Consider the following 23,651-nt stretch of genomic DNA (forward strand, 5'->3'; position numbering starts at 1 on the left):
AGCGGGGCATCACGTCATTTCCGGGGCGGCCGCACCCAGCCGGCTAGGACACGCCCCCGACAGGGCAGATTTCCTGGACCCTCCAGGATGGACAATTCAGGAACGCTGAAAATCGCCGTCGAGACCCTGCTCCAACTCCGTCTATTTCAGCTACTTAACAGTCGGGAGTGCTGACTATATGGTACGAAATGGGGCTATTTTCCAGGAGGTGCTGCTCTAGGAGCTTAAGTCCCCTGTGGGTTCCCTCTCCAAATCACAGTTGCTCTCAGAAGCAAGTTTACACCACCAGAAGCTCCTGCCCCACATATGCCCCACTGTGATCTAGCCAAGTGGACTTCCAGAACTTCTGTCCACTTCCCTGAACGTTTACACTCTCTTGGTTGGAATATATTTATCTGGAAGCCTAGTACACTTTAAAGTGTCTCAGACCAGGTACTTCTGAGGTGTCTCACCTGAGCTCCCACAACCCTCTGAGACTTCCCAGTTGTACTGCATGTTATCTTCAGTCCTTGACTTTCGTTTATTTGACAGTCTCAGAAGGTGGAGCCCCTATTTGATTATACCTCCAATGCCGACTTAATGCCTAGCACAGAGAAGTCCTTCAGAAATATACTTGTTAAATGAAGTCAGATTTCCAACTCTCCCATCCCCTTATGTGACTGACTACCAGCTGCCACCAACACCAAGGACAGATATAGACCCTCATCTCATACAGGCTGTTAACTCCCAACCCTGTCCCAGGCCCAATATACTTACATCCAGTGAGGTCACCGAGGGATTTTTATTTGTACTGATTTTGCTATAAAGTGTTGCTGAGGTAGAGCCAACTGTCCAGGGTTGGACAGGGGCAAGGAACACAGGGACCCAGGGAAAGGAGAGCCTGCAGCCTAGGTTGTGGTACAGGGCCTCTCAGTCACCCATACAATGAATTGGGCAATAGAGGGTGGGCAAGTGTCAATGGGGCACGCAGAGAAGGCTCCAAAAGGTGAGAGCTACAGGCCCCTGGGGAAAGAAGGGGTACAGAATTGGGCGTGGACCCAGAGCCTCCTTCCCCAGTCCTCCCCAATTAACTTAGGGCATGTGGAGCAGAGAGGGTTTCAGCCGGAAGGCATCAAGAAAAGAGAAGACACCCCGCTTTCGAGGGGCTGCTCCTGCACCCCCAACCCCTCCTTTGAGCATGGGAAGTGGCAGGGGACCTCCTGGGGAGTCCACAGAGCTGGTCCGCTTGAGCCGCAGGCGTGCGCGGGCCTGGGCACCCCAGGCCTTGCCTCGAGCTGCAGAGGCCACAAGACACTTCTGGTACTGAACCTAGGGAGAAGAGGAATGTGAGGATCCAGCTCCTTCTGGCCCCTGGACTCCCTGAAAGCTTCCGCAGGACAAGGCCTCAGGAGGAAAGAAGCGGGTAACCTGCCATGTCTGGAGCCCCTACAACATTTACAGGTAGCTCATTAACAAAAAGTCTAAAACCTGGCATTTACTGAGCATTTAAGGAAAGCCTGACACTGTGTTAAGTTCTTTGCATACTCTACTTGATCCAGTTATTTATCAGGTGTTATAATCACCATTTTGCAAATAAGAAAGTGAGATTCAATGAGAATACATGATTTACCCAAGGAAACAGAGTCAGAAATTGATGGAATTCAAAACTAGTTCTGATTGTAGGGCCTGTGTTCTTAACCATACCTACCGCTATGCTGGCTTTCTCTCTCTCTCCTTACAGTGGACTGGCCCCTGGCAAAGTGGAATCCCTCGTCAAGGGGACATTCTACAACCTAGTCCCAGTGCAAAACTGCCCTGTTCTTCTCTCTCCTGAATTCAACAGGGTTTACAAGGTCTTCTTACTCCTCTGGTGTCTTCCAAATCTTAAACCTGTACTGTAGTTTAAGTCATCTTCCAAATCCACAAACTTGACTTCACTGTCTTGCTCAAAACCTTTCAATGACTCATCGTGCCTCAGGATGAAACAACCTCATCACCCGACCCTGTAAGTTCTTCTGTGACCTGGATTCTGCCATTCTTTCTGCCCCTGTCTCTCATTCCATCCATCCTTCCTCCACCCACCAACCCTACCCCCACTGGTGTATTCCAGGTAAATTACATTCTTTCAGACACTGACATCCCTCTCACTTTGACCACTGTGGTTCCCTGTACTTGACAGCACATCTTTGAAACCACTCCCCTTCACTTGGATAACTTTCCTCTTTGGACTTTCAACTCTCAGTTTTCTATCACCTGTTTCAGAGAGCCTCCTTGAACCTCTGAAGGGGCCAAAGCATCCATCATCCTGTGATGTGCAACTTCCTTCTCATCTATCTCTGCTCTAACCTAACTGTTCTGTGAGGGAAAAGACCATGCTTTCCACACCACTGAATTCCCAGGGTCAAGTATGGTTGAGTTCTGGCAACTACTTATATTTCAGTGAGTAAGTGAATTGAACTGAGTGCAAATATCCCACATTCATATGCCCAGATACCAGAAAACAACCTAAATGAGAGAAAACAGGAAAGAGAATGCTCACCCTATAAGGCACAGCCCTTACACAATTTTGCTGAAATGTACGCATATGGACCCAAGTGTCAGAGCTTCTGACATTTAAAGAAAAACAGGAATAGCTATTATTATGTGAAATATCCTGGCCTTTAAATATTGACAATTAAAACCTACTAAAAACAGCGTGAAGGTTAAATAAAATACTCCCGAACCACAGTCAGCCCTGGCGTGCTGGTCTGTGATCTCTGGAGAGGCTGCTAATCCTGAACCCCAGTGAACAGAATAGAGCAGCTGCAGGGCAATCCCACCCACCCATTCCCACCCCTGACTCACCATGCAAGCTGCCTGCACAGCTTCAGAGAGTCCCCCTGCATGGGGCTGGCACCAGAAGGCTGCACACTGGAAGCTCTGATGGCCCAGGTCGGCAATGAGACCAAAGGTGTGTGGGTCACGACCAACACCAATAAAGGTCACGAGGCGCACAGGACACTGCCACAGTGGTTCCTCCTCTGCACCAGCCTCTGCCTGACCAAATCAGGCCTAATCACTGAAGGGTCAGATACTAGCTGGACCCCTTGAGCACTTCCAATAGCAAGCAATAACCACTTAGCATCCCCGCCCACCCCTCCACAGCTCCCAACTTCACCCTTTTCTGGCTGGTACCTGAATGGGATGTGCAGTCATAACAGAGTCAGACACACTGAGCATGGCAGGGACCCAGGTGTCCCGGTCCCCACGGGTGGTGAGCGTACCAATGGCCTCGTTCAGCACATCCATGCCTAGGGGGGACATGCCCACCTCAGTGTCTCCCAGGCGTAAAGAAGGATCTGCAAAGGAGTGTCTAAGCCCCTCTCACTGACTTAGGATTCAGAGAGATGGGAACAGAATAGCTGGGATCAGGCTTCAAATCCTAAGTGGAGAAGGGCAGTACATCCCAGGCTACAGAAGGCCATGGGAGCACTCTGAGAAATGGTGGTAGATCCTTCCTTTTCCACCTTCCACTTCCTTTACACAGCCCAAGCCCTCCAGCCCACTCAGTTCTCACCCATGGCTTTGGTGACTGGCAGGGTCCCCATGTACAGTGCCTCGTACTTCTGAGCAGCCTGGCTCACAGCATCCAGTAGCTCCACTGAAATACATACACCAAGTTGGTCTGGGTACTCTCTCAATGACCCCTTTCTCCACCCTTCTAAGGGAACTGGAGCAAATAGGAAAAAGGCCATGGATGTTCCTCCAATTTAGGGTTTGGGATCCCTGGGAAAGGATACCTCAGAAGTCCTCTATCTGCAGAGAAGTACTAAATATCTCCCTCCCCATCTTTCACCAAAGTAGTCTGTTTTTGCATTGCAGCCCTGCCCCCCGCCCCCCATACCTTGTCGAGGCAGGTCTTCAGGGGTAATGGGGTCTAGTGAGCAGCAAGGGGAATCACCACTGACCTCCACTCGCTCCGACAAGATCTGAAACACAGTGTAGACAGCATGCGGTGAAGGGAGGGGGAAGTGAGGTAAGGGAGCCAATACCACCCTAACCCAACAACCTTAGCAGCTTCAGACCCAGCTCCATACCCACACTCCCTACCCAACTCCTGGCCCTTACCTGGGCACAAAGCCCATGTAGGGCACTGGCAATGGCCTTAGCAGGGACGTCACAGCGAAATACATGGCACTTGAGCATACAGCTGTCTTTGTCACCCGCCACAAAAGCGAAGTCCCTGGCAGGGTCAGAGATGGGGGTAGGGCAGGACTAGAGATGGGGCTGGGGTAGGGGTGGGGGCCCTGCAGTGTCTGCAGGAGGCTGGAAGTCAGAGTTAACGCAGGGATGGAACAGGGAGATCAGGGCTGGAGCTCAAGGCACTTGGCTGTCACTCACCTGTCACTGTTCCAGAAGCATGTGGGAGCACAGGAGAGAATCAGCCCAGCCTCTCAGACTCTCCCCTGTCTGTCCCTGCTGGGCTGGAGCCCACCCTCCCCAACCAGGGCTGGATCAGGCAGGGGAGGCAGAGCTTGGGTCCATGTCAGAGGACCTGTGTCCGGGGGTTCAATACAGGGAATGAGCATCAGTGGGGATCACAGCCTGCAAGGGGGAAGGAGAAGCAACTCTCACTTGTAAGGATGCAGGGGGTCCTCACCGGCCCTTGGAGCTGCCCACACCCCATACACGGATGTGCACCAGAGGCTGGCAGTGGATCAGACTGTGGTCCAGGGGATTCACCAGGCTCATGGCATCCTTTTTCAGGATCATCAGCATGTTCTGGCCCTGCCAAGCAGAGGTCAGGCCGGAGCTCAGATGAAGGTGGCTGCCATGGGGAATAGGCAATTCAGGGACAGCCACCTCTGCTGGATGCTAGGTTGAATACCTCGAAGGGTCAACCAGCTCACCTCACCCCAGGCACCATCTGGGGGCTGACTGCGGCTTCGGGTCTGGGCCAGCTGCTGGATGCAGTTATTGACAGCGATACTGCTCTTCCCCGGTACCAGGTCCTCTTCAGGTACTTCCACCCAGCCCAGAGAGCGGACTGCAAAGCACTGACAGGTTGAAGGAAAGGACAGAAGGCCCCTGAGTAAGGGAAGCAGGATCAAGTAGGGTGGGCAGGGTGTCACAGGCTCCACATATATAAACCCTCTGGAGACCTCCCTCTACCCTTTATCACCTCTGCTCAGCCCAGTCTCACCCCTGACCTTTCCCTGGGGGACCCTCCCCAAAGTCCTGGGCTGGCCCTCAGGCTTAAGTCACTACCTTAGCCCCTGGCTCCATTCTCTGGATGTAGGATTCTTCACCATACCAGGACAGAGAGTTACTGGAATAGAGCAGAGCTCATAAAAGGATCACAATTCCTACAGAAGGCACAATGGTGAGAACCAGACTACTTGATGGGCACAAGATGTGGGATAAGAAGCAGAATATAGAGTCCCAAATGTAAACTCAGAGGGAGACAGGGCCCAGGACATATTAAATAAGTGTAATATAGAGCATGGCTTAAAAATTGAGGAAAAATTCAACACACGGGACATAGAATATAACTTACAAACATGCAGCAGGGTCCAAAATGTGGACCAGTGCCCCAAATCAGGACAAGAAGACCCTTGAACACAGGATAGGAACCTCCATGGACAGAAGGTAGGGTAGTCAGCAAGATGTAGAACATGACAGGTCAGGACCCAGAATACATAAAACAACCATACAGCAAAAAACAGAGCTTGGATCAAGAAACGAAACACTGGGAGAATCAAGAATATGGGACAGAACCAAGAACATAGTGTGTATGTGTGTGTGCTCAGTGGCTCAGTAGTTTCTGACTCTGCAACCCCATGGACTGTGGCCCACCAGGCTCCTCTATCCATGGGACTTCCCAGGCAAGAATACTGGAGCAGGTTGCTATTTCCTCCTTCAGGGGATTTTCCTGAACCAGGGATCAAACCCACGGCTCTTGCATCTCCTGCATTGGCAAGTGGATTCTTTACCACTGTGCCACCCCAGAACTTGGGCTGGAAAGCAGACTGTAACAGGTCCAGCTGCATCTTTGAGTGCTATGGAACCCCAGGCTTTTCATTTCTGCCTGGCCTCTCCCCCTTACCTCTGGTCCAGTGAGCTCTCCAGGCTGGAGAAGGATCTCCCCTTGGGAGGCCGAAGTCCCCAAATTCCCTCTGTCTTCTGTAGAGAGAGGGATAGGTCAGTGTGGCAAGCTTAGGTCCACACATGAGCTCAAGCCCTCTCCTCGCACTCCACCTACCTTGCCTGGGTCCTCTGCATCTCCTGACTCCCAGGTTGGGCGCTGCCACTGAGTGCTACCGCTGGGTACATGCCAATAATAAGTACCTGCAGCATCGCGGATCTTCCTCCAGCCAGGGGGCAAGCCTGGCTCCCCCTCCAGACTCTGGTCCCCCCACAAGTCGTCTACAGGAACGTAGGATTGGAGAGGGAGGGCTTATTTGTGGACTCAGAATAACACTGTCATAACCCTTCCTCCAACCCATATTTGCGCTTCCAACCTTGGATACTGCATTGCAAAGATCTGGGTTCATTTGTCCCCTGGTCCTCATCCCAAGACATAACGTACGCAAGTAACTTAAAGGCAGGCTCCCTGTCTTTGAGCCAAAGGTAGCCTTTCGCGCTCCCTCGTTTTCCCTCAGCTCCCGACCCTCCCATCTGGACCCTCTGTGCACACCATCGCAGTTGACCAGAATGATGGCCAGCATGTAATCCTTGCCCAGCATAGCCCTGGTCGCGTTCCCGCCGGCCTTCGCCGGCCCTCACTCAGCCCAGCACGCCTCCGGAGCTGCTGTGCCTACAAGTCCAGCCTCTCTGCGCTGGAATCCGCCAGGCCAACGGGCGCCGCACAAACACAGGGAGGAGCAGAGGCCGGGTCCTAGGGGCGGGAAAGGACCCGCCAAGGTAGCGCCTGGAGTCTAGAGGTGGCGCGTGTAAACAAGACGTCCAGATCTCCCAGTGGCTGCGCGTTCGCGTCCGAAAGTCTAGGGGAGGCTCAAGGACCGCGGCGCACAAGGTGACGTCACCGCTCAACAGTGAGCTCATCAAGCGGCGGAAGATCCTCCAGGAGAATGGACGCAGAACGTACACGCGAACAAGTGAGATCATCGCGTTCAGATCGTCTGCGCACGCGCACACGAAGCCTGGCGCGGCTGGGGTGCAGCTCGATGAGAGAGGTCACGTGGGAGTATCTGCGAAAAGAGGACCGTCAGGAAAGCGCCTCCACCTTTTCCTGAAATGCCCCGGAAGTACCTGTGCCCTCAGTAAAGATGGCGGCAGCGTTTGCCAGGAGGGAGGCGGTGCTGCGCCTGCGCAACAAGTTCTGCAGGGAAGATGGCGGATGACAAGGTGAGTGGACATCAGGATTGTCTGCAGTCGGGGGTGGGCTTCCCGCCTTTTTAGTCCTGGGGAGAGGCGACAATTGGAAAGGCTCCTGGATGAGGGTGCCCCTTGTTTCTTCTGGGGGCAAACTTTTACTCCTGTGAAAGTTGCTCAGTCGTGTCCGACTCTTTGCGACCGCATGGACTGTACAGTCCATGGAATTCTCCAGGCCAGAATACTGGAGTGGGTAGCCGTTCTAGGTATCCCGTTCTCCAGGGGATCTTCCCAATCCAGGGATCGAACCTAGGTCTCCCGCATTGCAAGAGGATTCTTTACCAGCTGAGCCACAAGGGAAGCCCACAAGGGAAGTTACTCCTGTCAACTGCCTCAGTAAAGGGAAGTGGGGTGACAGCATTACGCGAGGCAAGCAGAGCCAGGGATTCTCCCAAGTGTCCCCCCACCTTCCACTCTTGGACCATAGCGATTCTTAAGTTATTTGCAGACACTCCTAACTCTACTCCATTCCTTAACCCCCGAAATTTTCCTTCTAGAGATGGGAAGTTTCTAGACCACAGAGACACATCCGTTTTCTATCACATTCCTTGGGCACTTACTAATTTCATACTTACATACGACCAGAATCACTGAATTCATTTACTCATACTCCTGCAGACATCCACCTTTCCTATCTCCTCACCAAACTCCAGCTCATACATCCACACATTTCGTTTGGGGTGGCTTTAGGGAGGAAGGGGGAGAAGCCTAGGTAGAAATCAGGTTTACCCCCAAATTGTCCAAGGAACTGCCTGAGGCCATTACTCACCATTAGTCTGGAAGTTCAGCACCGCTCATACATTTACTAAGTATCTGCAGTTCCTGTGTTAGGCCTCCAAACACACTGGACGAGACAGACTTTCAGGTAGCTTATACTCACTAATGGGCTTCCCAGGAGGCTCAGTGGTAAAGATTCCAGTGCAGGAGACGCCAGAGATTTGGGTTCAATCCTTGGATGGAGAAAATCCCTGGAGGAGGAAATGGCAACCCACTGCAGTATTCTTGCCTGGAAAATCCTGTGGACAGAGGAGCATGGAGGGCTACAGTTCATAGGGTCTAAAGAGTCAGACACGACTGAGAGACTAAGAATGCACACTTAACTCACTGACTGGTGCTTTCCTGATAAACCTAACTAAAGGTCCCCTAGCTGTCCCTTCAGAGAAGGCAATGGCACCCCACTCCAGTACTTTTGCCTGGAAAATCCCATGGGCGGAGGAGCCTGGTAGGCTGCAGTCCATGGGGTCGCTAAGAGTCGGACACGACTGAGCGACTTCCTTTCACTTTTCACTTTCATGCATTGGAGAAGGAAATGGCAACCCACTCCAGTGTTCTTGCCTGGAGAATGCCAGGGACGGGGGAGCCTGGTGGCTGCCGTCTGTGGGATCACACAGAGTCGGACATGACTAAAGTGACTTAGCAGCAGCAGCAGCAGCAGCAGCAGCAGCTGTCCCTTCTCCTCCCCTATACACTGCTTGCTGTATAAAGTTCCTGTAAGAGTGTTTGTAAGTTACCAATGCAGATCCCATCTGTCATCCCTTCCTCATGTGAATTCTTTATTTTTCAATGCCTTTCTTCTTTTACTACTATCACATCAGGAAAGTTTTATAGAAAGAGGTTTCTCAGGCTCAGACTTGAGCAGGGTAGAGGGCTGTGTCAGCCTTCTGGAGCCAGCCTCTTCTTTGTCCTAGGATTCTCTTCCCAAGCTTAAGGACCTGGCTTTTCTCAAGAACCAGCTGGAACGCCTGCAGCAGCGTGTGGAAGATGAAGTCAACAGTGGTGTAGGCCAGGTAAAGAAAGGTGTGCCTGCTGCCTACCACCACCACCCCACCCCCCTTAGGCTTTATTATCCAATATGCTTTTGAATGGGTGGTAGAGATTTATTCAGCAAGTTGTTGTTTATTGAGTTCCTGTTCTCTGTGACCCCAAGGAATGTTTCCCTATAAATGGCAGTTGAACTAGAATCTTAAATAGGGGTTAACAGGGTAAAGAGGGGAGGAGGGAACATTCCAGGCAGGTGGAACAGCACAGGCAAAACCCTTGTAGTGGGAGGTAGCATGATGAATATGAGAGGTGAAAGCAGTTTGGTCTGGCTGCAGTAGGGGCAGCATTCTAGGAAATAAGACTGGAGAAGCACGCAGGGCTCAGATTCATCAGGGACATCTCTCTCAGTGGGCTTCTCTGGTTAGAGTTTTCAGACCTCAGGGTTCTGACATTGTGTGGTCATGACTCCTAGGTTCTTTTCCTGCCCCAGAATCTTGAAAAACTTCGGGGAGCATACTACAGTTTTCCAGAGTAAGGAGGAGTAGCTAGTGGGATGTGCTAAGCTCGGCTTGAGTAGCTTCTAGGTAGAGAAGGGGAAAGCCAGGCTGACTTTTCTCCTACATTTTCCTCTACAGGATGCCTCATTCTTGTCCTCTCCATTCCTCAAGGGCTTCCTGGCTGGCTATGTGGTGGCCAAACTGAGGGCATCAGCAGTATTGGGCTTTGCCGTGGGCACCTGCACTGGCATATATGTAGCTCAGGCATATGCTGTGCCCAATGTGGAGAAGACATTGAGGGACTATCTTCGATCACTGCGCAAAGGGCCCGACTAGCTCTGGATTCCATGAGGGAGGCAGGATGAGCAGCTGGGGGCAGCAGGTGGAGGCCTTCAGCCACAGATGCCATATCTGGCCACCCTGGCTTTCACCCATTTGCTGTCTCCAGCTTTCCCACCACCTTCAGCCTTGCTTCCTTTCCTGCAGAGACTGGACAGTGGCTCATCAGCCAACACCCTGAACCCCTTGCCTCCATAACCCCATGGGACTGGCCCCAAGACTATCCGCCCTTCCTCTTCTAGCCCTTACTGTGGAGTCTGCAGCTAACTCTGACTCTCAGTATTCTCTCTCAAGGCTCCTCCCTCCTGGGAGCCAGCTCCATAACTTGATTTTCCCTGAACGTGTCACAACCCCCAGCCCACCTCACCCCACCTTGCTAGCTACACAGGCCACCCAGGGTCTAGTTTGGGCATGAGTGTAGAGGACGGGGGTGTGCCAGGCCTGGGCCGTCCCAGGAAGGCCCGCTGGACCCTGATGCTGCTCCTGTCCACTGCTATGTACGGTGCCCATGCCCCATTGCTGGCACTGTGCCACGTGGACGGCCGTGTGCCCTTCCGACCCTCCTCGGCTGTACTGCTGACTGAACTGACCAAGCTGTTGCTCTGCGCCCTCTCCCTCTTGGTGGGCTGGCAAGCATGGCCCCAGGGGACCCCACCCTGGCGCCAGGCCGCCCCGTTTGCACTGTCAGCCCTGCTATACGGCGCCAACAACAACCTGGTGATCTACCTGCAACGTTACATGGACCCCAGCACCTACCAGGTGCTGAGCAATCTCAAGATTGGAAGCACAGCCCTGTTCTACTGCCTCTGCCTCCAACACCGCCTTTCTGCACGCCAGGGCTTAGCGCTGCTGCTGCTGATGGCCGCCGGAGCCTGCTATGCAGCCGGGGGCCTCCAGGACCCAGGGACCACCCTTCCCGGGCCCCCCTCAGCAGCTGCTACGAGCCCCATGCCCCTGCACATCACTCCACTGGGACTGCTGCTTCTCATCCTGTATTGCCTCATCTCCGGCTTGTCCTCTGTGTACACAGAGCTGCTCATGAAGCGGCAGCGGCTGCCGCTGGCCCTTCAAAACCTCTTCCTCTACTCTTTTGGTGTGCTCCTAAACCTAGGTCTGCATGCAGGTGGTGGCCCCGGCCCAGGCCTCCTGGAGGGTTTCTCGGGATGGATGGCACTCGTGGTGCTGAGCCAGGCACTGAATGGACTGCTCATGTCGGCCGTCATGAAACACGGCAGCAGCATCACACGCCTCTTTGTCGTGTCCTGCTCTCTAGTGGTCAACGCCGTGCTGTCAGCCGCCCTGCTGCGGCTTCAGCTCACCGCTGCCTTCTTCCTGGCCACACTGCTCATTGGCCTGGCAGTACGCCTGTACTACGGCAGTCGCTAGCCCCTCACCACCTCCATCCTGACTCCTGACCTGTAGGTTGGGCACCACCATCAGAGCCACCTCCCAGTGCTGACCCCTCCCCTCAGCAGCCCTGTAACAAGTGCCTTGTAAGAAAAGCAGGGGAAGTGGGAGCAGCCACGTTAGTCTCTGGAGGTAGGTTATCCCTGGGAGACTTGAAGGCTGGGTTTGATTAACAAAACTCTTCCACCCCCCACAACTACTTCCGGACTAAGGAATTAGGGGAGCATCCGTTCAGAGGCCTGAGAAGTTATCCTATGCTGATGGAGGAGGCATGCTGCTTCATCCTGCGTGAATGCAGTTGGCTTTCCTTGCCTGCTGTGATCACCCCAGCAGACCCATAGCCCCCCAGGCCTGGTGCTGGCTGCTCCAGCCCAACCATGGTACATGGCTCCCCCATAACATAGCTCATCTCCCAGTGTCATTGTAGGAAAGCCCAGTTGCCGAAGGTTATGTGTATGTCCATCACCCAGGCCTCTGCCATGCTTCCGTGGCTCCAGCAGCATCTGGAGGTAACACCCCCTGCTCTCTCCACACCTAGCCTTTGTTCTGGAATCCTCAGAGAGGACTGGGGCTTGACTCATCTCAGGGAATGTTGCTCCTGGACCCTGGCTTGAGTCTACACTCCTGATCTCTCTGCTCACCCTAAGGGCTCTCTCAAGGCCCACTGTCCCCTCTGGAGCTCCTCGGAGGTATTATTCTTCCTCTCTGGGTCCTGCCCTTTGCTCGCAGCGACCCAGCTCCCATCTGCCTGGGGAAACTACATGGAGTGGCCTGGGACCAGGCACAGGGAAACTTGCTTAACTCAATCAGTGTCTAAATGCAATAAGGTCTTAATAAAGTGCTCTGGGATGTAGGTGATTCCTACAGTTGGTCATGATTGTCCTGTGTCTTCTGTGTTGCATAGCTCCTCTCAAACATAATTCATTCCTTTGGTTCTCTAAGTGTCTTAATCCTGGGGTGACTTACAGATTAAGAGAAAAGGCTGCTTTCTCTCAGCTCTTGCCAACATGGTAATTTCCTTTGAGAGCTCTGTGAAGCCGAATTTTCTCTGGCACAGAGCTTTGGAAATTTCTCTGAAGTACAAAACTTGTTTAGTTGCTAAGTCATGTCCAATTCTTTTGCGAGCCCACAGATTATAGACTGTAGGCTAGAGAACTCTTAGGACTCAAGGTAGTTTTGGTTCTCATTCTCTGAATCCCTCACTGGTATTCCTGCCTGTCGTCTCTTCTCATGACCAGAGGGATGTCAGACCCCACTCCTGTGGTGAAATACCTGGTAAGCTTGTAGAGGGGATAATATCCCAGTCCTGCTGAAGCAGAATCTTAGGGATTGGGGTTTGGGAATCTTTTTTTATTTCTTTTTTTTCTCTTCAGTAAGTTCCCTAGGTGATTCTGATGGACACTACTTTTGAACCACTACTGCCTGCAGTGTAGAACTATAGCCAACCAGGCTTGAGTGTTAATTCTGGCTCCAGCACTTATTAGCAGACTGTCCTTGAACAGTCACTTAACCTCTCCTAGCTTTAATAGGCTTATCTCTGAAATGCAGCTTGAATGATACCTACTACAATATAGGGTAGTGTGTGTGTATGTGTGCATGTGCGCACTCAGTTGTGTCTGACTGTGACCCCATGGACTGTAACCCTCCTGGCTCCTTTGTCTGTGTCATTTCCTATTCCAGGGGATCTTCCTGACCCCCAGGGATGGAGCCCATGTCTCCTGCATCTCCATATAGGGTAGTGGAAATCTCTAAATCAAATGGATATTAGGTGTTTAGCAAGGGACTGGCACATTGCACCCTGGTTAGTGATGTGATTATTTATCTAGTAGAGGTAAGCTTGGCTGTTGTGTCCCAACTGCCTCTCCCTTCTAGGACCTTTACAAATGAGGAGAGAAGAAAGTGCCCCTGTTGGATTCCTGATCACCAGATTTCTCCTCAGGGCAGGTATCCAGTACAAGCTCTGCCAGCCCGGTCTGCTGAAGTTGCTTATTCTGGGCTTGGAGCTCCTGGTTCTGTGTGGCCAAGCTGATGGAGTCCTGCAAGATGCCGGCCAGCAGGCTGCGGTAGTGATGCTCTGTGGTCATGGCCTGCTCCTCGCACAGCCCCCGCCAGGCTCGAAATACCTGTGCCCACATTCCAAGATTCCCATCAGTCAGGTAGCCTTAGGACCAGCTCAAGGCCTGCCCCCTGTCTCTCCCAACTGACCTGCAGCACATGGCATGTCTGAGCCCGGGCAGCCTGCACGTGTAGGTCATAGAGGGCTGTCAGGTCCTGCTCTGCGGCATCCCGTTCTGCCTGAAGGGCCTCCAGCTGACATCTCAGCACTGTCTGCTCCCGGTGCCATCTCTGCCTCTCCTTGGAGTCCTTCAGTGATAACACATGCTCTCTGTGGAGTGCAGCCTGTGTGCCAGGCTCGGCTCTATGTACTTTATATTATGATTTAATTGAGGTAATGATAACCTTTGAGGTAGTTGCCATTTTATAGATTTGGAAACAGTGGATCAGAAAAGTGACCTAACTTGCTCAAATTCACATGACTAGTGAGGGACAGGACTGAGATGACATGCCTTTCAACAGTTCACCATCATCCTCGGTGTAAAGCCCAAATCCAGAGTGTTGACACCAGGTGGTCTCTTTAGCTTTGCCTCTGACGGCACACCTGCCAGGCTCCAGCCAGATGGAAAATACACAACATCCAGAACCTACTTTGCCATTGCTTCCCTTTGGACTTTTGCTCCTACGGAATTCTCTTCTCAAAACATGTCTCCCACCTCCCCTGACCCCACCTCTGTGCACACATGTATTGTTTCTTGTTTAAACAAGTTACCTTTACCGGATGCCTCTATGTGATGAGCACAAACTGCCCTGTGGATCTGAATATAGTGCATTTCTCTGGCTGATTTGTTTGTCGTTTAAGCCTCAGCTTAGATGCCATCTCTGCTCCATTCCAGCCTGGTCCAGGTACACCTCTTTGTTCCAGTGAGTCACTAGCTCCCTCTTTCACAGCACTTAGCACTGAGAATTGCCTCATTTGTCCCCACAAAACTGTGAGGGCCATGAGAGAGGGTGTCGCCCAGTCTTTGAGGCTAGATCCCAGCCCCCAGCCCCCTGCTTGGCCAGGGCCCTGGCCTACTAGGCCCTACTGGGCCCTACTGGGCCCTCCTCACCTCTTCAGCCACTAGGCCTTTGACCTGGTCACCTGCCACCACCTCTTCCTCCTGTTGCATATGCTTCAGCTCCTCTTGGATCCACACTTGGTGCTGTTCTCGCAGTCTGTGCCTCTGGGCCTGAGCCAGGAAGAAGTGTAGGGCCACATCTGGGGCCTGCTGGGCCTATGTGACATCGATCTAGGTTCAGCCAGAAGCCCATGTGTGCACACAGTCTTGGGATAAAGGGCCCAACCTTTCCAGCAGAGCCCCATTACCAGGGCAGCCCCTAGAATGGCATCAGGAGGCTAGTTGGCCTGGAAGAACCTGTGCCCTGGACAGAGACTCAGGCCGTGAGGGAGGAGGAGAGATACCAATTTCTGCCAAGAGGTGCCATGGAGGCCCTAATAGGGAAACAGCCCCTTCCTATGCCCATCCTTAGAAATCCAATAGCTCTACAGGCCCTTTATTTGCCAGAAGCTCTGCTTTTTTCCCTGATGTTAGGGCAAAGTAAGCAGGAGACATGTTACTGGCACTCTGTGACTCTTTACTTCCAGTTATTCTGGGGTACATGAGGTGTTATTACCTGTTCCTCAGAGTCCCTGAGTGGATGCATTTGGTGGAGATCAGGTCCTATAGATGCTGTTCTTCCTGCCGCTGGAGGAGAATGCAGTTAAGTAACCAAAGATGGAGAAGACCTCCAGCTCCACCCCAAGCACCAGCTTCACCTTGAGGCTCCTTCTGGAGACCTGGGCTGGGGCTTGCTGTTGAATGTGTCACCTGCTGAGAATATATTATGAGTGAGAAGTCTGTACCTTTCCTCCCAGGATCAGGGTCCCAGCCCCACCCCACCCCCTTTTCTTAGCTATATGACCTCAAGCAGGTGGCTAGTCTTTTGAGCCTCCGTTTTCTTATCCATGAAGTGGAGCTGATAAAAGTTGTAGAGAGCCTTAAATGAGAAAAGGCACCCAAAGCACTAAGCAGTGGCCAGCTCTGTTCAATAACTTGGAGTTTATAGGCCTAATCCCCAAGGCCCAGGGCTGTAAAAAATGAGTACTAAGTAATTATGAAAAGGGAAGGACCAGAAGTTGGACAGAGGCGACCTTCTAGCCACCCTGTGACAAATCATGGAAGACAGTGCCACCTTCTGCCCAAGGGAGGCCATGCATCCTAAGAGAATGAAAGCACTATTCTGGGTCTGAAGACTTGGATGTCTGCACCTCTGCTGCCTTTGATGACCCCAGAGACCCTGGATTACTCACATCACGTCTCTGAGTTTCCGTTTGCTGAAAAGTGGGAGCAGTATTGTCATCCTTGTTTAAAATAAATTGTGGCTTCCCCTTGACCTTCAAGGCAAAGTCCAAACATCTCAATATATTTACAAAGACCTGCATGACCAGGCCCCTGCTTCACTCACCAATCCTTCTCCCTGGACTTTCTTCCTCAAACTCTATCCTCCAGCAGATTGAGCTGGTTGCAGTCCCCCAAAGAGACCAAGGACTTACCTCTGAGACTTTTCCTCTTATTTTCTCTGCCTGGAATGTCCTTCATTCATCTTTGCTAGTCACTTCCTTCAGGTTTCAAGTTTCCATGAGATCACCTTCCCTCTCTTGCCAATACTAACTTGCGTGCCTGCATAGAACCCTTCGGATAAGCCCTTAAGAGCACTGATCACGGAGTAATAGTTTCTCTCCAGAGGATTGTAAACTCCATGAGGACAGGGGTTTTCCAGGGCCTGCATGATGTTATACCCAGTACATAGTGAGTGGTCAGTGTAAATGTTTGAGAATGAGAACATTAATGAATGAAGGAAGGGCTGCCTTACAGTGTGCTATAGACAGAATAAGGCAGCAGACATCTAGGGCTCCCAAGAGTTTGGATGAAAAGATGTACCTGTGGTTCTGGGAGCCCCACAGCCTCAGTTTTGACTGCTTTGAGCATCCAGCTTCCCCAGCGCTGGCTCCAGGCTTTTACCACCTACAGAGAAAGGATTCTGGGTAGGCTCTGGCCATTGCTGGCTCAGGCACCCCCAGGCCTCACCTTGCTCACATGCAGCTCCCGCAGTGCCCTGCCCAGCTGACTGAGCCCACTGTCTGTCAGGGCGTCCCCAAGGAGGCCTGATCGCAGGCTCTTCAGACCAGCTCGGCGGGCCCGGGCCTCTTCTACTGCATCCCACAGGGTGGGCCTCACATGTTTCACCTTCCTCCTCCTTTCTGCAGCCCCCAACAAAGCAGACTGGAACAAGCTCAGGGGGTTGCCTAGTAAGGGGAGACACAGAATGAATCTCTCCTTCCTCTGAAATCCAAAGCACACTGTTTGTAATACTTTTAATTTTTATTAAGAGTATTGTTCATAAAAATAGCTAACACCTATCAGGCATTTACATGTGTTTGATGGTACTGTGCTAAGGCTTTCTGTGGATTGTCTCCTTTTATACACACAATGCTCCAATGAGGCAGCAACTCTGATTTATTCTGCCTCCCTCCACATTTTCCAGATGAGGCAACTGGAGCTCAGAGGTCAAACAACTTCCTGGTGAGTGGCAAAGCTGAAACTCAAGCCAGATTCTGTCTGACACTAAAGCCTGTGCCCTTAACCATGATCCCAAACTGGTCTGTACATAAACACACTTCTTTCACTCCCTGCTTTGTCCTTGAGAATGTGAACTGCCCCAGCTTATTTTCCTCATTCCACAGGGCCTGACATAGGGTGAGGTCTGGGAATACGTTGGCCAAATGAATGTATGTCTGTTGATTTTGGAGACAGAGCACCAGACTTTTTTTTTTTTCCCACTCTTATTAGCAGAAAATTTCAGACATATGCAGAGTCTGGGAGGTCCATTCTCTTATCATCCAGCTTCAACAGTTATCAACTTAAGACCATTCTTGTTTGTTCTATACCTTCCACTTGACCTCTTCCATATCTCTGACGTCATATTTCACAGAGTCCTGATCTTTTAAAGAGTGTGTGAAAATAGGCAAGCACCTCCCCTTCTCTGATCCTCCCTTTCCTCATTTATAAATTAAACCTGTCTTCCTTTCCACACCCATGGATTTGATCTGCCTCATGAGGTTGTGGTAATAATCAGAGGTTTTAGTCACCATAAAAATGCTTGGTACACCATTGAAGGCCACTGAAAGGGTGAGGCTTTTACTGTTGGCCCTACCTTTCCAGGCTTTGGCAGCTGAACCCTTCTGGGACTTTTCTGAATCTTGGCCCTCCCATCCCTTTCTGGGCTTGCTAGGGTTGGGGCTGCAACTGGTTGGGTGACAGGTAATGCCAGATCCTAGAGCTTCCCAAAGAAACCACACCCTACCCCAAGCCACCTTGAGGATCCAGGCGAAGAAGAAGGCCACTGTAGTTGTTTCCTTCCAGAAGCCATGAGGCAATCCAGGTCAGAGAGCCCTCCACCTCTTCACCAGCCACATTGCCAGCTAGTACCTGCAGCAGGGGACAGTCTCTGCCAGAGGGAGGGAGGGAGGGAGAAAGAAAAGAGATGCCCACTGATAGATGGGGAGAGAACTGGCCCAGATCACACTCTGATGAAAGGTTGACTATTTCCAGTCACTTTTGTGTACCACCAGACAGATTTGCGACCTTGTATAGATCTTTATTTTATTATTTTTTAGGTTACACAAATAATACATCCTCATAGTAAAAAAGGATTTAATTGTATATTTGACAAGGGACTTGTATCCAGAAGATATAAAGAACTCTAACACTTCAGTAATGAAAGTACAACTTGAGGAATTCTCTGGTGGTTCAGTGGTTAGGACTGTGTGCTTCCATTGCAGGGGGGAAATACATACATACATAAAAATGCAACCCAATTTTAAAATGGCAAAGCAAGGTGACATTAACAAAAATGGCAGAATAGGGAACTCTAGGGCTTTGTCCCTCCTCAGAACCATCTGGCAAAAAAATGGTCAGAATCAACCTTACTGAAACTCTAGGAGTTAGTCAAAGGTTTACAGCAATCAAGTGAAGTTTAACCAGGAGAAAGCAACTTAACTATGGTAAGAGGTCTTTGTGGTGTTTTTAAGTTACTCTACCCCCAACCTTCTCTCCAGTACAGCCCACATTTCTGATGGCGGTACCTGGTTCTGAAAAGAGCGGAGTAGATCTCGTTCCCAAGGAATTGTGTTTGTTTTGACTGTCCGGGTTTCACACAAAGGACTGACAAAGGAGTTTCCCTTTGTTTCCCTTGTCTTAGAATTTCCTTGGGGCAGAGGAGCTATGCCAGAGGGTGGTCCCTCCAAACTTTGAGAGATGAAAGAACAAGAAATAAATAACAGGGCAAGTAGTAGACACATGAAAAGACTGGGCAGAAAAGTTGGGTAGTGAAATTTGGGGGAAATAAGAGTTTTTGAAAAATTGCCCTGTGTACTAGGGGACCTAGAAAGTCACACACGTGTCCAAGGCAGTGTGCACGGTGAGAAAAGAGCTGAGAAGACCATAGGCTTTCACCTCTGGCTGACTTAGGGCTCAGTGCAAGCAGGATGTAAAGCTAAGGCAGAGCTGTAAATGGCCTGGCTAAGCACTGAAGGACTGACCCAACACACAGTCAGTGTGTAGAAACCTAGAGGATTTTTTTTCTTTGTCTTTCTTCCTTTATTTCTCCTATCCTCCTCCCCACCTCCTGCTTCCTTTCATTCCTCTCTCCTCATTCCCTTTCCCCTTCCTCTCTTCCTTCTTCTTTTTCCTCCCTTTCCTATCTTCTTTTTGAGGTGGGGATGCATTCTTGGAGGTTAGGGAATTCTGTGTCATTGGCTAAGCACTGAGATAACAGAATGAAGATTTCAGTGACTGCAAGGAATACAGTCTTTGCAAAAATTGTTTGGAAAAGTAACTTAGTAAATGGATGGCTGATGCCCACAGTAAGCAACAAGTCAAACCCTGGAAAGGAGGGAGAATCCAACGTTCACAATTACCAGGTTATCATATCTAAAATGTTAGAGCACTGAGGAAAAAGAATGGAGACTTAAGGGACCAGCACAGTAAATAAGATAGTCTTCACAAAAATACTCAAATTGGTCAGTTTCCAGGAAAAAAAATTAAGCATGTAAATAAGAAAATACGGCTCACTCAAAGGAAAAAAAGAAAAAGAAATGAATAAAAACTGCCCCTGAGGAAGCAGACACTGGATTCAATAGACAAAGAATTTAAATCAACTGTCTTAGATATTTTCAGAAAACTAAATCAAGAAAATGATCTCAGTCATTATCAATAGGATAAAAATTATAAAAAGGAACCAAGTAGAAATTCTGGAGCTGAAAAGTACAATAACTGAAATTTAAAATTCACTAGAGGGCAGATTTGAGCAAGTAAATCTGGGTGCGGTTGTGGTGGTTTAGTTGTTAAGTCATATCTGACTCTTTGTGACCCCATGGACTGTAGCCTGCCAGACATTTCTATCCATGGGATTTCCCAGGGAATGGGTTGCCATTTCCTTCTCTAAGATAGGTCAAATAAAATTATCCAGTCTGAGGAGCAGAAAGAAAAAAAAAAAAAGGAAAATGAGCCTGAGAGACCTGTTGGCTGCCATCAAGTGTACACACGTGTACATAATGGGAGACCCAGAGGGAGAAGAGGAGAAAAGGGTAGAAAGAATATTTGAAGAAATAATGCTCCCAAATTACCCCAAACTTATAAAAGACTTACTATGTACAAAGGATCTTCAATAAGATTAAAAACCAATTTCTCACTAGAAACTATAGATCCCAAAAGGCAGTGCGATAACATAGTTAAAATGTTGAAAGGAAAAAAAAACCTGTCAACTAAAATTTCTACATCTGGCAAGAAATAAGATCTGCCCAGATAAACAAAAAATTTGAGGAAGTTCATTGCTGGTAGACCTACTTTACAAGAAATACTAAAGGGAGCAAATCCTTGAGCATGTCAGAGGTGAGGGAAAGAGGAGACTCTGATGCTGCCCTGGGCCTCTACATCCATATTTTAGCCACCCCCTCCCCAACCCTTCCCTAAAGCTATTAAAAACCTCCATGAGACTTACACTTCTCCTGGAAGCTGCAGGATCCGCAAGGCTCCTTGCCACATGCCCTGGGTCCCAGGCCCCTCAGGAGGGTCAGGCCCCAGGCAGGACATGGTGACAGTGAGCAGAGAGCAGCTCCTGTGATGGAGACCATAGGATCAGGCCAAATGACCGGGGCGGGGGGTGGAGAGGGGGATGACAGGGGTTCTCCTGTCCTCACCTGCCTGCTTCACATGCAGCCCGCAAGTACAGCTCTGATGCAGCTCTTGAGTCAGATACCTCCACTTCACTGGCATTTTCCACCACCCTGGAGGAAGGGAAGGCTGAACTCAGCTCCCAAGCACAAGGGTTCTGTCCAGCCCCCAGAATCTCTGCATGGGGAGCCCATGGGCATCCCTAGAGGCTATAAGAATCATCCCCAAGGCTCCAAGCTCAGTATGTCCCCTAGAAGCCTCTCATCCTCATGATCTTATTTTTTTCTCCTATTATCTGCCCAGTGTGGGAAACAAGGTAGTTGGGATTGCTCTCGTTTTATAGATGGATAAACTGGAGTTCTGCTCAGTGAGATGCTCAGGTCACCTGGGATGGTGATGACAGAGTTGAGGAGGTATAAGTGGATGGGGTGGAGAGAAGAGTGAGAGGGATGAGGGAAGACTGTGAGAGGGAGTCCTGGGGGCAAACCCAGGCCCTGTAAGCAAGACCCCAAGTTCAGAGCCTCTCTTCCTTGGAGTGGCAGTGGGGAGAAGTCTCCAACAACTTGGTTTGGGGTGTCAGTCCTGCCTAAAGATAAGCGCTCTCAGACCTCACTGGGCTTTGGACACTCACAAGCCCAGAGGAGCCACATCCAGCACGGATAGGTTCCCTGCCCCTGGAGTCAGCAGGTCCCGGATCCTCCCACTGGTGCTGAGCTGAGATCACACAAGCACAACATCTGTTACAAACCAAATGTTTACTCAGACTTTGGCTCACATGACTCTCCCACTAGGGCCCTGTGAGCCAAGCAGGACACCAGAATTCAGCCATTTCAGGCAGAAAAAAGGAGAGCCCAGCAAGGCAAGCCAACACTGGTGAGCAGCAGAGACCCAAGCCCTTCAGGTTGCCCTCGAGTCTCAGGCTCTATGGCAGCATCACCATGGCCTTGGTTCCCCAGGTTTCCCCTTCCCCAGGGCCTCACCTGTACTACGCTAAGAGTGCTAAGCACAGCGTCAGAGCCCTTGAGGGGCAGAGCTTCTTCAAACAGCATCTGTAGCAGCTGAAGTAGAGAAAGGGGTCCAGTGCAGATTGAGAAAGGATTAATTTCTTTTTCAACATTTCCCGAGGGCAAAGTCTATGCCTGACCCTGTGCTAGGTGCCATGGATATGGTGGCCAAGACAAAAATAGCCCCAGGGCTCATGGTTCATAGGAAGCCAGACAAGTGAGCAGATATTTTCAGTGGGACCTGGTGTCTGCAAGGGTAGGGGCTCATGACAAGGTTTTGAGGCAATTATTTTAGTTCGGGGGCATTCTGATGAAGCCTAAAAACAAAACTTTCAACTTTATTATCAGTATTAGTAAGAACAGTGAAAATCATATTTGCCTGAGTATTTGATGTTTGCATATCACCCCTCCCTGACTCACACCCTATGTACCCCAGCCTCCCACCTTCCCTGACCTCTCAACAGCTTCATGACTGATGCTGGCAAAACAACCTGTATGGACTCTGGGGCGCTATAGGAACCCCGAGGAGGGACATCTAGTCCAGCTAGGGTGGGGAGGGGAAAGTTCTCGGAGGTCTCCTGGAGGAGGCAACATGTGAGCCTCGAAACAGCTATGCCTGATGCCTTCTCTGGGACTCACCTGAGGCACGAGCCGGGGCGCCTCTGTTTCCCGACCCCGAAGCAGCAGGGCCACACTGTACCCTCGGCCCACTGAGCCCAGTGTCGGCCGGACTCGTGCTAACAGCTCCTGCTCTGCCTCCTGCCGGAGACACAGGCACACCCCCAACTCAGGTGCCCTGACCCAGCCCGCCCTGAGCAAAGAGCTTGGGAAACACTCAGCACCCCAGGATCAAGGGTTCTGAGTGCTCCCAACCATCTCCCATCACCCTAGCAGATACCCCTACCTGAGCAGCATCAGAACCCAGGACTCTATCAAAGGTGATGCATTGTTCCTGTGAGCAGGACAGGAGTCAACAGTGTCACTGCCATCTTCCCCTGTACTCACACACACCCCAGCCCAGCCCATATCTACCTGACTCTCCAGAGGCCCAGGCCAAAGTAGGCGGATGCTCTTGGCCCCCTCCAGGAGGAGCGTAGGGAAGCAGGTCTCCTTGGGGCCTGAGACAAGTGGACTTCATGTCAACTCTCCTGGGGAACACTGAGCTCCCGGGACCCCCGAGTCCTGCCCTCAACCTTTGCCTCAGTTTCCTAGTGAGATGATCTTGCCTTACCCCCGTCCCAGGAGGCTCTCCCAGGCTGTGTTACTTCTGAGATGAATGTGTAGGGGCTTCTTACCAGATCTTGTCCTCTCTACTTCCACCACCACGGTCAACTGGGCCTGTGGGTTGTCAGTGAGGGCTGTGGGGGCTGAGGGGCCCTGGCCCAAAGGGGCCCCTGTGCCCATCGCCTCTCCACACTCCATGGCTTCTGTGCCTCTCAGATTCCCCTCAATAATTCATCTCCCCGACCTGAGGGCTCTGGGCAGGGCCTCTAAACAATAACTAAGGAGTGACGGTCCTCTGTTTTCTGAGTGAGTCAGCCTGTTGCATGGAATTTTTCTTTTTTTCCTCTTATGAAAATTTCAGACATTAACTGTGAAGAGAATAGTTTAATGAAGCTCCAAGCACTCAGCTTCAGCCATCATCAACTTAACGGCCAGTCTTATCTGTTCTCCTTTCCACCCCTAGTGGATTCTTCTGAAGCATCTCCCAGACACTTTATATTTCACACATAGCTATTTCAGTATGTATTTATAAAAGATAACCACTCTTTTTTTTTTAAATGATAGCTTTATTGGGAGATAATTCAAAAACCATATAATTCACCCATTTAAAGTGTGTGTTTCAATGGTTTTTGGTATGTTTGCAGACATGTATAACTATCACCACAGTTAATTTTAAAATACTTCCATCCCTTTATAAAGAAACTGGATTTCCTTTACTGTAACCTCATTAACCC

General features: G+C 50.7%; 4 protein-coding genes and 1 long non-coding RNA gene across 21 annotated transcripts; 3 read left to right on the forward strand and 2 right to left on the reverse strand.

Moving 5' to 3' along the window:
- Window positions 1-2: 2 nt before the first annotated feature.
- LOC147369491 (uncharacterized) lies at window positions 3-6,754 on the forward strand. 2 transcript variants are annotated; one of them, XR_015167522.1, is made up of 3 exons: window positions 3-181; window positions 1,313-1,440; window positions 6,621-6,754. It is a non-coding gene; the product is annotated as an uncharacterized LOC147369491 (long non-coding RNA). The 2 variants fall into 2 exon arrangements; XR_015167521.1 differs by lacking the exon at window positions 6,621-6,754 and having other exon boundaries at window positions 1,313-2,706.
- On the reverse strand, window positions 763-7,015 carry APBB3 (amyloid beta precursor protein binding family B member 3). 14 transcript variants are annotated; one of them, XR_015167518.1, is made up of 12 exons: window positions 6,656-7,015; window positions 6,221-6,384; window positions 6,065-6,141; window positions 5,227-5,287; window positions 4,869-5,015; window positions 4,619-4,746; window positions 4,087-4,201; window positions 3,863-3,947; window positions 3,536-3,619; window positions 3,154-3,269; window positions 2,824-3,011; window positions 763-1,308 (listed from the first exon to the last, which is right to left on the reverse strand). XR_015167518.1 is itself a non-coding variant. In XM_086412014.1 (12 exons), exons 1-12 carry the CDS (start codon window positions 6,702-6,704, stop codon window positions 1,072-1,074), a joined length of 1,455 nt encoding a protein of 484 aa, XP_086268140.1. In that variant the 5' UTR covers window positions 6,705-7,015; the 3' UTR covers window positions 763-1,071. The 14 variants fall into 14 exon arrangements, 12 of the variants coding, with proteins under 12 accessions (XP_086268140.1, XP_086268141.1, XP_086268143.1 ...); XM_086412014.1 differs by having other exon boundaries at window positions 2,824-3,015; XM_086412015.1 differs by having other exon boundaries at window positions 2,824-3,015; window positions 4,619-4,786.
- Window positions 7,016-7,295: 280 nt separating this feature from the next.
- On the forward strand, window positions 7,296-12,231 carry LOC147369493 (SLC35A4 upstream open reading frame protein). Of its 2 annotated transcripts, none has more exons than XM_086412040.1 (3): window positions 7,296-7,326; window positions 9,042-9,150; window positions 9,750-12,231. In XM_086412040.1, the coding sequence occupies exons 1-3, from the start codon at window positions 7,312-7,314 to the stop codon at window positions 9,974-9,976; spliced, it is 351 nt and encodes a 116-aa protein (XP_086268166.1). In that variant the 5' UTR covers window positions 7,296-7,311; the 3' UTR covers window positions 9,977-12,231. The 2 variants fall into 2 exon arrangements, with proteins under 2 accessions (XP_086268166.1, XP_086268167.1); XM_086412041.1 differs by having other exon boundaries at window positions 9,042-9,140.
- Window positions 10,362-12,231, forward strand: SLC35A4 (solute carrier family 35 member A4). Its single transcript, XM_086412033.1, has one exon. It carries the CDS (start codon window positions 10,362-10,364, stop codon window positions 11,334-11,336), a length of 975 nt encoding a protein of 324 aa, XP_086268159.1. The 3' UTR covers window positions 11,337-12,231.
- Window positions 12,232-13,166: 935 nt separating this feature from the next.
- LOC147369495 (uncharacterized) lies at window positions 13,167-23,175 on the reverse strand. Of its 2 annotated transcripts, XM_086412034.1 has the most exons (16): window positions 22,989-23,175; window positions 22,726-22,811; window positions 22,598-22,645; window positions 22,333-22,452; window positions 21,670-21,747; window positions 21,321-21,403; window positions 20,716-20,802; window positions 20,517-20,633; window positions 17,830-17,963; window positions 16,553-16,761; window positions 16,397-16,480; window positions 15,232-15,283; window positions 15,090-15,160; window positions 14,525-14,689; window positions 13,563-13,721; window positions 13,167-13,480 (listed from the first exon to the last, which is right to left on the reverse strand). In XM_086412034.1, exons 1-16 carry the CDS (start codon window positions 23,113-23,115, stop codon window positions 13,235-13,237), a joined length of 1,866 nt encoding a protein of 621 aa, XP_086268160.1. In that variant the 5' UTR covers window positions 23,116-23,175; the 3' UTR covers window positions 13,167-13,234. The 2 variants fall into 2 exon arrangements, 1 of the variants encoding a protein (XP_086268160.1); XR_015167520.1 differs by lacking the exons at window positions 13,167-13,480; window positions 13,563-13,721; window positions 14,525-14,689; ... (1 more) ...; window positions 15,232-15,283; window positions 16,397-16,480 and having other exon boundaries at window positions 16,743-16,761; window positions 17,830-17,944.
- Window positions 23,176-23,651: the final 476 nt, after the last annotated feature.

Source organism: Bos grunniens, chromosome 7, assembly GCF_055505025.1.
Source record: "Bos grunniens cultivar Pamir isolate PY7600 chromosome 7, Bosgru_T2T1.0, whole genome shotgun sequence".
NCBI lineage: Eukaryota > Metazoa > Chordata > Mammalia > Artiodactyla > Bovidae > Bos > Bos grunniens.

What these genes read in the sequence shown, in the direction of transcription:
- LOC147369495 (XM_086412034.1), bottom strand. Translation starts at nt 23,115, where the DNA reads ATGGAGTGTGGAGAGGCGATGGGCACAGGGGCCCCTTTGGGCCAGGGC. An exon ending in TCTTCGCCTGGATCCTCAAG is followed by an intron (nt 16,762 to 17,829) that starts GTGGCTTGGGGT and finishes TCCCCTTACTAG; the next exon opens with GCAACCCCCTGAGCTTGTTC. An exon ending in TGGGGCTCCCAGAACCACAG is followed by an intron (nt 15,284 to 16,396) that starts GTACATCTTTTC and finishes TATTCTCAGCAG; the next exon opens with GTGACACATTCAACAGCAAG.
- APBB3 (XM_086412014.1), bottom strand. Translation starts at nt 6,704, where the DNA reads ATGCTGGGCAAGGATTACATGCTGGCCATCATTCTGGTCAACTGCGAT. An exon ending in GCCAGTCACCAAAGCCATGG is followed by an intron (nt 3,270 to 3,535) that starts GTGAGAACTGAG and finishes TGTCCCCCCTAG; the next exon opens with GCATGGATGTGCTGAACGAG. An exon ending in TGACTGCACATCCCATTCAG is followed by an intron (nt 3,016 to 3,153) that starts GTACCAGCCAGA and finishes TGATTTGGTCAG; the next exon opens with GCAGAGGCTGGTGCAGAGGA.
- SLC35A4 (XM_086412033.1), top strand. Translation starts at nt 10,362, where the DNA reads ATGAGTGTAGAGGACGGGGGTGTGCCAGGCCTGGGCCGTCCCAGGAAG.
- LOC147369493 (XM_086412040.1), top strand. An exon ending in TGTAGGCCAGGTAAAGAAAG is followed by an intron (nt 9,151 to 9,749) that starts GTGTGCCTGCTG and finishes TTTCCTCTACAG; the next exon opens with GATGCCTCATTCTTGTCCTC.